The sequence below is a fragment of the Loxodonta africana genome, chromosome 3 (genome assembly GCF_030014295.1).
Source record: "Loxodonta africana isolate mLoxAfr1 chromosome 3, mLoxAfr1.hap2, whole genome shotgun sequence".
Classification (NCBI taxonomy): domain Eukaryota; kingdom Metazoa; phylum Chordata; class Mammalia; order Proboscidea; family Elephantidae; genus Loxodonta; species Loxodonta africana.
Window position 1 is genome coordinate 89710279 of NC_087344.1, and position 14782 is coordinate 89725060.

General features: G+C 35.0%; 1 protein-coding gene across 3 annotated transcripts in view; it reads right to left on the reverse strand.

The window, feature by feature from the left end:
* The window catches only part of NRDC (nardilysin convertase), an 82041-nt gene that overhangs the window by 50421 nt on the left and 16838 nt on the right, over nt 1-14782 (reverse strand). For 2 of the 3 annotated variants that reach the window (XM_064281952.1, XM_023549610.2), the window contains exons 2-6: nt 13600-13897; nt 10727-10860; nt 9746-9815; nt 9508-9589; nt 8637-8790 (exon numbers count right to left, since the gene is read on the reverse strand). In XM_064281952.1, coding sequence (XP_064138022.1) covers nt 8637-8790; nt 9508-9589; nt 9746-9815; nt 10727-10860; nt 13600-13897 — 738 coding nt within the window. The remainder of the gene's footprint in view (nt 1-8636; nt 8791-9507; nt 9590-9745; nt 9816-10726; nt 10861-13599; nt 13898-14782) is intronic. The other variant, XM_023549613.2, reaches the window with a different exon arrangement.

The following is a 14782-nucleotide window of genomic DNA, read 5'->3' on the forward strand; positions in this document are numbered from 1 at the left end:
GCCTCTCCCCAGCACTCATTTGAGCACTGTTCACCTCATATCTCATTCGTTCACTACTTGTGCTGTGTGCAACCTTTGTTTCTGTGAAACAATGACTCCTAAAAAGCAACTAAATGGTCAAAGCAATCCCTGAAAGGCTACATGTGAGGAGGTTGAGGAGAGCAAGGAGAAGGAGTATACGGCTAGTGAGGGATGGCTGGTTAGCTCTGTAAAGCACTACAGCCTCAAGAACTTAAACAGCATGGGAGAGTCGGCATCAGCAGATGCCAAGGCAGCAACGGCATTCCCAGAAGAGTTCAAGAAACTCACAGAAAAGAAAGGCTACCTTCCAGAGCAAGTTTTAAATTGTGAAGAAACAACTATTTACACAGCATTTACATTGTATTAGGTATTATAAATAATCTAGAGATGATTTAAAGTTTATGGGAGGATATATGTAGGTTATATGCAAATACTATGCCACCTTATATAAGGGACTTGAACATCTCTGGATTTTGATATTTGTGGGGGGTCCTGGAACCAATCCCCCGTGGATACCGAGGGATGGCTATACTACTACACCTGCCTCTCACAACTTTTGCTTTATATTTTTATAACTCAGCTCAAAATATTTTCTAACTTTCATCGTGCTTTCTTTTTTTACCACAGTGTTTCTTAAAGTGCATCTCTTAACTCCTAAACATAACGGGATAATTCTAGTTGTCAGTTTTGCTATGGGTTTCTTGCTTAATTGTACACTGTGACAATAAAACATAATTTATCTGACTTCAAAGCTTTGAAATTTAAGGCTAAATTTATGTCTTAAAATATGGTCGATTTTTTTTTAAATGTTCCATTACACTTGGAAAGAATGTGTAGTCTGGAGTTTTGGACAAGTGTTCTATATATGTTCAAGAGATAAAATGTTTTAATTTTGTTTTCCATATCTTCTACGTCCTTACTGATTTTCAGCATGCTTGTTCTACCAACTACTAAGAAAAAGAGTGCTAAATCTTCCATTGTGGTTGGTTATTTGTCTACTGTTCCTTGTATCTATTTTTGCTGTGTTATTAGATGTGTTCAAAATTAAAAAAATTATGCCTTCCTAGTTAAGTTTTATCAATATGAAGTAAGCCACCTGAACAACAGAAATGTTTTCTTACTTTGAAATCTATTTTGTCTGATATTAATTTAGCCACACTGGCCTTATTTATATAGGTATCTACATGGTATATTACTTTATAAAACTTATACTTTCAGCCCTTCAGTATCCTTATGTTTATATCAAAATCTTGAAAGCTGTATTTCACTGGATTTTTAAAAATCCAATCTGAAAATCTTTGTCTATTCATTAGGACAATTAGTCCATTTACATTCAACAGAATTGCTGATATCTTTGGGTCTACATCTACCCCCACCCTACTTTGTACTATCTGTCCCACTTGTTCTATGTTTTTGTTCTTCCCATTTTTTTCTTCTTTGATAATTTTTTATTTTTAAAAATCATTCCAAATGTCTCCCCTTTACTGGTTTGGAAGTTTTGCACTCAAATTCTGTTCGCTTAGAGGTTACCGTGGAGAGTGTTCCATGTAACCTTTAACTTATCAATGTCTAACATTAATCAATACTTTAGAAAACTTTTTCTCCATTTATCATCTCTCCTGTCTAGTTGGCTACTGTTGTCAGGTATTTTAATATTTTTTAAAATTCATTAAGCATAATTTTTGTTTAAGTAATCAGTGGTCACTTATATTTATTCAAATATTTAAGACTGTCTATTTCAACTCTGACTTTCATTTTCCTTCTGTCTAAAATAAATTCTTCAGAATTTCCTTCGCTGAGTAAAATGGCTGATGGCAAACTCTGTTATGTGTATAAAGGTCTATTTTACTATCATTCTTACAAGACATTTTTGCTTGGTGTAGCATCTGTCATTGGTAGCTATTTTCTTTCAGGACATTTAAACATCCCACTGTTTTTTGGCTTCCATGGAAACCCTACAGGGCTAGGGGTCGCTATGAGTCAGAATCAACTCGACAGCAGCGGGTTATTTTTTTTTTTTTTTTACTGCCAATCTAACTAATAATAACCTTTTGAAGGGCTTAGCCCCTTTATCTGACTGCTTTCAAGATGTTCTATCTTTGATTTTCTGCAGTATCACCGAAATTTTTGTACATGTGGATTTCTTTCATCCTTTTGAAATCTGTTAGATTTTTTTTAAATCTCTAAAGCAATGTCTTACATAAAGTTCTGAAAATTTTCCAGTCATGGGTCCTCCAAATATTGTATCTGCTCCATTTCCACCTTCCTCCTTCTGGGACTCTAATTGAATGTATGTTAGACATTCCCATGTTATCCTCTATGCCTCTTACCCTTCCTCTGTATTTTTCTCTTTATGCTATATTTGGAATAATTTCTTCTGGCCTATATTCCAGTTTTGGAGCTCCTGGGTGCTACAAACTGTTAACGTGCTGGCTGCTAACTAAAAGGTTGGAGGTTTGAGTCCACCCAGAGGTGCCTTAAAAGAAAGGCCTGAGAATCTACTTCCAAAATACCAGCAATTGAAAACCCCATGGAGCACAGTTCTACTCTGACACACATAGGGTCACCATAGGTCAGAATCAGATCCTCCAGTTAACTAATTCTCTCTTCAGCTATATCTGCTTTTTCCTTAAACCTGTCCATTGGGTTTTATTTTTAATTATCCTATTTCAGTTCAAGAAGTTCTTTTGACATACATTCTTTCAAATCTCCTAGGTCACTGTTACATATTGAATTATGTCTCCCAAAATACGTGTCATAAGTCCTAAACCTCTATACCTGTGGATGTAATCCCATTTGGGAATAGCGTTCTATCTGTCGTGTTAATGAGAACATATCATTGTAGGGTGTGTTTTAAGCCAATCGCCTTTGAGATATAAAAAGAACAAATTAGGCACAAAGAAGGAAACATAAAGGAGTGGAAGATACATGCCATATGAAGATCGCCAAGTGTCATGCATTGAACTGTGTTCCCCGCAAATATGTGTCAACTTGACTAGACCATGATTCCCAGTGTTGTGTGGTTGTCCTCCATTTTGTGATCTGATGTAATTACCCTATCCACGGCACTGGGTTTGGTCTGGGTATGTGTTGTAAATCTCAACCTTTATGATGTTAATGAGGCAGGATTAGAGGCAGTTATGTTAACGAGGCAGGACTCAATCAACAGAATTAGGCTGTATCTTGAATCGATCTCTTCTGAGATATGAAAGAGAGAATCGAGCAGAGGAGAGGGACCTCATACCACCAAAAAAGAAGAGCCAGGAGTGGAGCACATCCTTTGGACCTAGGGTCCCTGCACTAAGAAGCTCCTAGACCAGGGGAAGACTGGTAACAAGGACTGTCCCCCAGACCCAACAGAGAGAAAGCTTTCCCCTAGAACTGGTGCCCTTAAGTCGGACTTCTAGCCTCCTAAACTGTAAAATAAATTTCTGTTTGTTAAAGACACTTACTTGCAGTATTTCTGCTATAGCAGCACTAGGTAACAAGACACCAAGAACTGAGGAACAGAAGCTGAAAAGAGACAAGGGTGTTCCCCCAGAGCCAGGAAAGACAGAAAGCCTTCCCCTGGAGTCAGCACCCTGAATTCAGACTTCTAGCCTCCTAAACTGTAAGAAATAAATCTGTTTGTTAAAGCCACCCACTTATGGTATTTCTGTTATAGCAGCACAAAGAGATTATGACAGTCACATTTAGTTTTCTACTGTTTGCAACTATAGTCAAACTTACTCTTTACTACTTTGAAAATAGAAATTACAATTTTTCATATGTCTAACTATTCCAATACACGATATTTCTAAGGGTTCATATGTTATATGTAATCACTTGTCTTGTTTTCTTGCGTGGCCTGCTTATCTTTTACTTGAACAACTATTTAGAGAAACAATGTGAGACCCAGGATGAAGGCATCTTCCTTTTAAGAGGATTTGTGTTTGATTCTGCCAGGCACCTTCGAATTATGAATGCAGTGTACACAGTACACAATTAAGGCTTGAGGTCTGCCAGAAGACTCAGGCATTTTAAATGTAGGTTGTAATTCCCCAAGATGGATGATCATCACCCTGAGGATCCAGCCTTTTATAACTCCAATATACTACAGAAAGGGTCTCGTGACTAGATTTCTCACCTTACTGAGGCCCTGTGCTTTGATACTGGTTGCCCCTGATCTTCAAATATTGGTAAAACAAAGCTCAACTTTATTGCAATTTGCAAATGCACCCAGAGCAAAAAAAAAGAAAGCTTCTATACCCATTTACTTTCTGGAGTAAAATTAAGTAATTTCCTTATTTTCTACCTAAATGATCTAAGATACTTATAAAAAAATATGAAACAATGTGATCTGTGTGAGGGAACTGAATTTTCCTGCCTATTAATCAATTCAATGGCAATGGTTTTTTTGTTTTTAATTAAAAAACACTAGCAGTTAATGCATGCTATATCAGGAAAAAAAAAAAAAAAAAGCTGGTACCATCAAGTTGATTCTGACTCATAGCGACCCTATAGGACAAAGCAGAACTGCCTTACAGTTTCCAAGGAACACCTGGTGGAATTGAACTGCCGACCTTTTGGTTAGCAGCTGTAGCTCTTAACCACTATGCCACCAGGGTTTCCACTGTTGTATCAGAGAGTCCTCTGCAAATGACCCAAACACTATTTCTTACTAATTATAGAAGTACTATATTTTTCGCAATAGTTAATTCTCTACCACTCCCTACTATTTATAGCATGAATTCATGATTTTATATTCTCATTAATTTCTCCTATTAAAACAGTGGCATTCTTCGTATTAGTTCTAGTGTGTATGTATACGTAGAAAGAAACACACGAGGTGATATTCTGATTTGCTGAAGCAGTATTTAGGCAAAAAATACTTAGAGCAATCCCTTTAAGATAAAACAAAGCAAGGTTCTTAACTAAACTTTACACCCAATTTCATCTTCTCTGAAATGGTCAGAGTTTAAATAATGATTTTCATGGATTCACATAAAAATAATTATCTACACAAAGGTAGACAAATTGACTATTTCTTATGCCTCAAAAATACGAATGAATAGATACCCTAGTCAATCTTTCTGCTTCTTCATTTATTCAACAAACATTTATGAAGTACCTTCATATAAAATGACCTCAAAGAAATTTCTACCCAGTCAGGGAAGAATAAGAGCAAAGATGTAGAGGCTATATAGGAAGCACGAAGTAAAAATTATCTGGGGAACAGGAGGGTACCTGGAAGTGTCTGGGCTGTATCTTAAGGATGTGCAGTTAAAATGCCAGCTGAGGGGAGAGACATTTCAGGCAAGGTAGCAATAAACAACATGGTACAGAATACTGTAAGAACTAACTGCTACCCAAGGATCACAGCCCCTTCCTTATAAATAATAGTGTTAGCAGTTCCTTTTCCCCCAAATATTTTCTGGGCATATCAAATATATATATAATATATATCCTCTCTCTACCCCATGAAGATATACTTTACACAATGGCCTACACCTTGCTTTTTACTTTAAGATTATTCCATACTCATTCCAGATTTCATTCTTTTTTACAGCTACAAATTATCTCATAACGTGAATAAATTTAACTTATTTAACCTATCCTTTACTAAGGAAGGAAACCCTGGTGGCATACTGGTTAAGGGCTATGGCTGCTGACCAAAGGTCAGCAGTTCAAATCCACCTTGGAAACTCTATGAGGCAGTTCTACTCTGTCCTATAGGGTCACTATGAGTCGGAATCGACTCAATGGCAACGGGTTTGGTTTGTTTGGTTTTACTAAGGAACACTTAGAAATTATCTCTAATCTTTAGCTTCCTATACAATGTCACATGGATATTACTATATATGAGTCTTTATGTAAATACAAGAATGCATCTATGAAAATGTTGAACCGGCAAATGTGTTATATATACATTTTTGCAACAATTTAAAAAATGCATCTGTCTTATCTAGTGCTGCTATAACAGAAATACTACAAGTGGGCAGCTTTTATGAACAGAAACTTATTTTCTCACAGTTTAGGAGGCTAGGAGTCCAAATTTAGGGCACTGGCTTAGGGGGAGGCTCCCTCTCTTTCTGTTGCTTTGGGAGAAGGTCACTGGCCATCATGTGGTGAGTATTTTCCCCAGTACTCAATACCTGCTTACTTGCTTGCTTATTTCGCTCTTTTTTATCTTGAGCCCTACACTAATACTGCCTCATTAACATAACAAAGAACTCAAATGGGATTGTAACCACAGGCATGTTGTTAGGTGCCCTCAAGTCAGTTCTGACTTATAGAGACCCCAGAGGACAGAGCTGAACTGCCCCATAGGGTTTCCAAGGAACGGATGGTGGATTTGAACTGCTGACCTTTTGGTTAGCAGCTGAGCTCTTAAGCACTATGCCACTTGGATTCCAACCACAGGTATAGGTGTTAGGATTTATACCACATATTTTTGGAGGGCACAATTCAATCCACAACAGCATCTATACAGAATAAATTTCTAGAAGAATTTTCTGGATCAGAGAATTTAATTTTGATAGATATTGCCTACTAACCCTCAAAATCTTTACACCATTTACATTTCCACCAAAAGCCTGTTTCTTCACACCTTTACTAACACTAAAATAATAATCAAACGGTTTGGTTTACCTAACAGGTGAAAAACAGTAAGGTACTATACTCTGCATTTCCTCATTTTAAGTTGAGCATCTTATGTTTACAAGCAATTTGTAGCATCCTTTCAATGGACTGCATATTCATACCCTTTGTCTATTCTTTTTCTTCCAAAAAAGTGTTGCTGTTGTTGGGTTTTGCTTTTTTTTTTTTCCTCCTTTTTTTGCCTTCTTTATTTGGACATAGCCCTAAATACACCCCTTAAGGCTCTTAGAATTCAACTTGTCTACTGCTTAAGATTTCTTCACACATACAAAGACCAGTAGTACAACAGTTAAGTGTTTGGCTGTTAAATGAAAGTTTGGCAGTTCAAATCCACCCAGCGGGTCCATGAGAGAAATAAGAATACAGCCAAGAAAACCCTATGTGGCAGTTCTACTATGTCACAGAGGGTTGCTATTAGTCAAAAACTGACTGGAAGGTACCTAACAACAGGAGCTAAGAACTTTGAAACAAGAGCAAACAAGTAGTGATCTTTATAGAGCTGTGTAGTTAACTTCTCACTTTCAGAGTATCCCTGATTTTCTAAATTTATAGGAAAGATTATCTCAAGCATCATTTGCATTACTTTCACTGGTTTCCTTTGTCTCTACACTTCTGTTTGTTATTTTGAAATTAAAGATTTAATTATATAAACATTAAGTATCAAATATATGCTTTGTGAGCATATCTTTAAGCATACAATCCATAACACTGATGTCAATCATATTATAGAATAATTAATGAAGAAAAACTGCCATTTTGTATCCTACTATAAGTAATGTTATCAGTATAAGTGTGTCAATTATAATGGGATTTGGTGGTGTTTCAGCATAAACGGTGGTAATCTGAAGGTTCAGAAACACATAAAAATTTATTCCATTAAGGGTAATGGAATGTTCTTTGAGTTTATGGGAATTATCCCAAAAGACTTCTCAGGGTCAAATTAATCTTTTAAGGAAGGAGTTGATTTCTTTAAGAATTTGTCATCGTGGAAAAATGTTCTCGTCTTTTGTCTTTTGGTTTTATGTTAATTTTTGCTATAAAGAAGCTACATTAATTCATTCAAAATATTTGAGTGTCTAGAAAATTCCCAATGCTGGAGATGTATCATCAAAAAAGAGACAAAATCCCTGTGCTCAGGGAGCTAACATTATAGTAGGCAAGCTCAAGATTTCATTTTTTACATTTCAATCTTATATTACATAGAATTTGGTGTAGATTGTGGTCTGTAACCTGGTGATATCAAAACTCTACTAGTGCATTGACACAAACTTTGTGTGCCAATTTTACAATGAGTATCAAGAGCTTTAAAAATAACCTTAAAAATTTACATGCAAGTATACCCAGCAATTTCACTTCTTAGAATTTAACTAAAAGAAATAAAGATACACACAAATATTAAGATATGCATCACAGCATTACAATACTAAAAAACTAGAAACAACCCCACTGTCCAATAATAATATAGCTGGTTGGACAGATTATGGTACTTCTATACAATATAAATAAAATACAGTAATTTAAAAATCATATTTTAGAAAATTATGTAATGATGAGAAAATGATATATCTTGTTTAAAAATACCAGCTCCAAAGGGTATAAAAAATATAAGCACATTTACATTAAAAAATATAGATGGCTATATACCAAAACATTAAGCATGATGATCTCTGTATTCCAAATTTTCTACTAAATTAGACAAAAATTAATTCCAAAAATGAGTCAATAGAGAATACATTAGTATTCATAAAACTCAAAAGCTGTTCAAGGGTTTTAATTTAATCTTTTATACAAAGATCACTTTATGTTAAAACAAGAGCCAATGTATGTTTAATAGTTTGCTCTTTCATTCTAGTAAAGTACTGTGACAATTTTACAGAACTAGAGTACTCCTCAAAAAGAAATGCCATATGTCCGATATTTCCATTTGTTAAGTAGCATTAGGTAATTAAAATAAAAATACATTTTGAATTAGTTACCTATCCAGGGCTTCCTTGAAGTATTTTCTCTGGACATCAAACTGAAAGACTGTACGTTCACAATCAGTTGAGGCATTGTCACTACCCCCATGTTTCTTCAGGAAGGCATCAAACCCATTCTCATCTGGGTATTTCAAACTACCCATGAACACCACTAAGTGGAAAGAACACAAAGTCACAGAACACAAAGATACATATGATCTTTTATTATTATGGATTAATTTTCTCAAATGTGTTGCAAAACTGAAAGAAAATATACCAACACATTAACAGGGGTTATGTTTTTGTTTCCTTGTAAGATCATGGAGAGTACTTACTTTTTTCATTAGCTTCTGTTTAAGCAATTCTCTATAATGCTCATATATTATTTTTATACTCAAAAAGCCAGTAAAGAAAGATATGAAAAGACAAATAAATCTATAACTTATTTGTAAAAAGGTTAAAATTTAACTATAAGCATATATGCAGATTAAATTGCTAATATAAAAACTTGTAAGGTGAAAAGCTTACCCTCAAGTACCTTAGAAAACCAGAATATAAAAAATGAATTTGCAAAAACAAATATGGATCTAAATATTTTTAAATGTATCACGGTCACAGAGGTTTTATTTAGGTACATTTATAATTAAACTGAGGGTTTTCTGTTTCATTTTCTAAATGGTTTCATTCTAATCCTCACTTAATACAAGTACAATCAAGGAGATTACAAGTCTTCCACTATGATATTCCTAAGTTAAAGATGTTTTCTTAGCCTTTTCTCTTGTTAAACATACCGTATTTCTATCAACCAACTACCTATTCTTGAAATCAATTTATCCAAATTGAGGAGGGAAAAAACACACTCTGGAATGATATTTTACAAAGATCTTACTGTGCTCCAAAAAGTGTGCCAGCCCAGGCAGGTCATCCGGATCAGCAAAACTCCCAATTCCAACACAAAGAGCCGCTGCAGACTGGAGTAAGTAGAACACATACAAACAAAGATTCAGTTCTACAGGAATAATATTAGCATCTCGTTTTAGGGATTTGTTTGGAGATGGACGATTCCCAATAGAAACTAACAAAATTCTTTCCCTGAGAATCAGGAGGAGCAGCAAAGTGAAACTCACCAGAACTGTGTCAGTTTCACCCTGCTGCTCCTCCTCTTGCCATCCTGCCAAATGCTGAACAGGTGCAGACCTAAGGGAAAAAGCAGAAAGAGACAGAAAAAAGGGGAAGACGGACTTGGGCAGCCCACCCAAATATCATTTCCCGTCAGTATTTCAGAGTTCTGAACCATGTTTGGTCCCTGGATTAGCAGATTTAAGAAATCTGGAGAAGTAACAGATCTAGGTAGACCATCTCTGAAGATCTCTAAGCAATTAAACATTCTGAGTTCAGTGATTCAGTTACTAGAAGTGAAACCTCTCAACATGTTATTCAGAAAATTGTTTATTTTTATTAAAATAAAGAGTAAAATAACATTTCAGGAAAACATCTAACAAAGATAATAAGTAAATGGTTAGGAAAAAAAATCTGTAGCTGTTAAAAACTTCAAAACTAAATTTTAAAGAGGCTTTTTAGTTCTTCACTTCTTACTGAAGATATACTACATAGCATATATTACTTATCAACAGATATTCTCCCAATACCTTGGGAAAATCAGAGTTTTAAGTCCAACAAAATAGATGGGCAAGAACTGCACCAAATTCTGCACTTAAAATGATTACAGCATACCATTACATCATTGTAAATTAAAAGGCACAAAAAAAGGAGGAAAAAACAGTCAATTCAAATCTTTGAGCACAGGAAGTTGAATTGTTAACTGTTCCAATTTCATAAACATCAACTTTAAAGGGTGAAACACATTGTTTTGGTAAATAGTTACCCCCTTAGGAGTAGAACTTTTAGAAAAGAGCATGTACTTGACAAAGTCTAACCATGTGTCAGAAAACGAAAAATATATTTTTAGAAGAACCAAACAGCCTCACTTAATAAATCCTGTCTTGTTTTTTTGAAGACTTGGGTCCATAAACTCATTTAAAACATGGAGAAATATCCACTTCTTCAAACCACAGTCTAACCTGTGATGTTTTTAATAGTTGCCTAACCTGCTTTCAGCTCCAACTACCCCATTAAGTTTTCTTGTCTCGACCAGCTGGGTTGAAGACATTTTTTTATAAGTTGACTTAAACCACAGTATATCAGTCAGCTTTGACCACAGCAAAAACAGGCTCTGCGATTGCTAGAAAAGAAATTCATACTTGAGAATTTTCTACCCAAAAAATTCACGCTTGAGAAATTCATACTTGAGAATTGAATTAAGAAAGGCCTGAACAAATCATAACTCAATATATACCATACTTAAATTTCAATTTTGTTTATTTATCCAGTTTTTGAGATCAAGAATAACTCCATTTCAGGAGGAGGAAAATGGAAAAGGATGAAAAAGATGGCTCAGAAAAGTAGTTAACTTCTTTAGGAAAAGGCTCCCCCAAAACCCATCAAAAGTGTTTTCTTCCCAATTCCTTTGTTAATTCTCATAAATATAAAAAAATATATATATTTACCTTATTTATTATACCTCATATTTATACCTCATATTTTATACCTCATATTTACCTTAAATAAGGTCCAAGTTTTTCAAATGAAGTTAAATTTCAAATTAAATCACAAAACCACTGTAAAAACCATATACCACTCTTATTAAAAAAAAAAAGTTGCCATCGCATCAATTCCAATTCATGGCAATCCTGTGTGTGTCAGAGTAGAACTGTGCTCCACAGGGTTTTCAATGGCTGATTTTTCAGAACAGCTTATCAGGTCTTTCTTCCAAGGTGACTCTGGGTGGACTCAAAATGCCAACCTTTCAGTTAACAATGAACATGTTAACACTACCAGAGACTCTGATACGGCTCTTAAGGCGCCGCTTATCTAGACTAATCTACTTTATTTCCCTTTTCCAGACACTAATTTATTCAATTAATAAAAATTATTTTCCATTGTTACAATCATACAATTTTTCCTTTCACCAATGTACCCACTGCTTCAGAATCACAACAATTTGATCACCTCTTAGACCTACTTTAAGTCTTTCCATTGCTTTCTAATATGATTCAGACAACTGGCTATCAATATTTTACAAGGAAAAGTATAATACTGAGTTCTCAGGAAGAAAGGTAGCATCTGTCTTTTTTTTTTTTTTCTTTTTCTTTTTTTTAATGATCACCAAAATCTGACCTTGCTGCTTCTATATAGGTAAACTTCTAGAGTTTGACCCACTTAAGCAAATAAGAAGGCCATACAAAAAAGTTCCACGTACATCTTCATCAAAGAGCTTTACAAACTGCTATATAAACCTAAGGTATTTAATTATGTCTTGACAATAAAATGGCTGTCAAAACCATTTTTTAATTCTTATAACACTAATGCAACACTCAATCCTTGAACCTTGTTTCTCAGTTAATAGGAGATATGACAAATTTCAAAGCATAGTAAAAGCTACTTGTAGATTAGAAATTGCTTACAGATTGACAGATAAATACAGAAAGAAATTTATAGTTAAGAAGTTATAGGAAACACTCAGTTAAGAAGTTATAACGCAGTTAGTCTTAGAGCTAAAATGGACCTGAAAAATTATATAACCTAATCCCGTTTTAGGAATGAAAAGGCCCAAGATCATCCAGAACGACAGGCAGAGCCAGAATTAAATTCAGGTCTCCTGGCTATCAGTGTTCTCCCTACTCTGTGACTTTTAGCTTTCTAAGTTAAAATTATTTGGCCTATCAAGCCATCCAAAAACAGAGGCATCATTCATAATGCGAGTAAAAAAAAACCCAGTGCCGTCGAGTCGATTCCGACTCATAGCGACCCTATAGGACAGAGTAGAACTGCCCCATAGAGTTTCCAAGGAGCGCCTGGAGGATTCAAACTCCTGACCCTTTGGTTAGCAGCCATAGCACTTAACCACTACGCCACCAGGGTTTCCACAATGCGAGTAGCAAGGTGCAAATGGCTTCTTAAAAACATGACTCAACCCCTCCAACAACTTAGTGAAAAAAGTCATACAATCTTCCATAAAATTAAATCTAATACATTAAAAAATGTATTTAAAATATATCTACTACTTGTCCCTTACATCCTCAAAGTATAATATGTTTGACATCTAAACTTTAGTCTTAAAAATCTGAACTATAAGTCCTATGCACGTGGGCTGTACCAGGTTGAATGTGATATTAATACTGAAAAACTAGCTTTAATAAACATTTGCTGGTCAATTCCACTGTACTGCCTCCAAAATATTATCTTCTAATATAGGTGCACTGTACTGCAAAATGGAGGCATTCTTTAAAAGACTTCTAGACAGAAAAATTCGCCATATCAAGCCCTATTTATCATTCGTTGACTGTTATATATTCGACTAACTAAGCTCAACCCCCCCACTTCTATATCAACCCTTCCAATTTGCTCTGTTATTTTGTCCAGACTTTTGTTGCTTTTCCACAAAGAGAGGTAAATCATAATCATTTACCTACAGAAAAATTATCCACAAGAGGACTCCTAGAATTTCAGGCCAGGAAAGGACTCTACAGTAACACTGTTCTTCTTTTTCCAGTCTTTCCAGGGGGTAACACTCTATTCCATGCCAAGAATCATGCAGATCCTCACTTCTCTCTTTAGAAACCTAAGCCTTGCCCAGACTATTGTTTTTTAAACATGTAATGTGTACAAATACACATAAATTCAAGAATTATCTCTGAGAAATAGGGTTATGGGTGATTTTTATATTTTTGCTTTTCTTTATTTTCCATTAGTTTCCACAATAAGCATTTATTACTTTTATAATCAGAGCAAAATGTTTTTTAAATGTTATCTGTATAGAGAAGAAAGTACCTCTACTGAAGATCAAAGGATATATACTTCCTTTTGCCATTAAGATATAAAGCATGAGTTCAGAACAAGATTTAATAGACATGACTCGCACCTGTTTCTCAGTGGTTTTCTTTCTAACATCTGCTCGCTCTTCTAATTCTTCCAATTCATTATCCTCAGTATCAAGATCATCATCATGTTCGTCCTCATCATCAAACTCATCTTCATCAAAACCCTCTTCATCATCATCTTCTATTTCAGCTCCAGAATCTTCATCTTCATCATCATCATCTTCCTCTTCTCCTTCTTCCTCTTCCTCTTCATCATCTGTCACATCTCCTGTTTTACCTTCCATATTACTTAGGTCTGAAATCAAAAGTGCCTGCAAGCCATTCTGTAATTTGATGTATCTGAAAAAAGACGGCAGAACACTTTCAATCAGTTGCTCATTACACTACACCAACACAAGTAATCAGTTTAGCAGAATAAATTAAAAATCCAAGTGTATACACATACTATTATGGATTAAACCGTGTCCCCCAAAATTTGTGTTGGAATCCTAACCCCTAGTAATCCTTAGGAAATAAGGTTTTCTTTGTTACATTAATTACATCATGCCCAAGTAGGATGGGTTCTAAATCTAATCATTTCTGGGTTATAAAAAGAGCAGATTAGGACACTGATATGCACGCATGGGGAGGAGTTGATAGGGACTCTATATGAGGGTCACCTGCAAGTCAAGGAACCTAGGAATGCCAAGAACTACCTACGAGGAAGGAATCTATATGACCAAGACCCTGATTTGGACTTTAAGCCTCCAGTACTGTGAAGAAATAAATGTCTGCTCTTTAAAGCCATCCAATTGTGGTATTTCTATTACAGCAGCACTAGGAAACTAAAATACATATAAAACCAGTGCTATTTTTAAAATAATAAAATCAGTTGCTTCTAGGGAAAGGAACATCAAAAGCTACTCAATTACTGATTAGCTGGAGGGAAAGAATGGGAGAGACACTTTTCACTGTATACCCTTTTTGTATTTTTTGAATTTTGAACTATGTACATATATTTACATACCAAAAAAACAAATTTTAGAAGTTAAGAACAAATAAAAATAACATACACGCCAATCCCACCACTTGGCCTCCCCTACTATTTTTTAGTTTATAAGTACTTAAACATTGAACCATATCCAAAGATTTACCCTAAAAGAAAGGTATCCCTCAATATACAGCGCAATCACGCCAGTTTAAGTGTTAAAGCAAAATCTCATAAATTAAAACCCTGTTCATTCC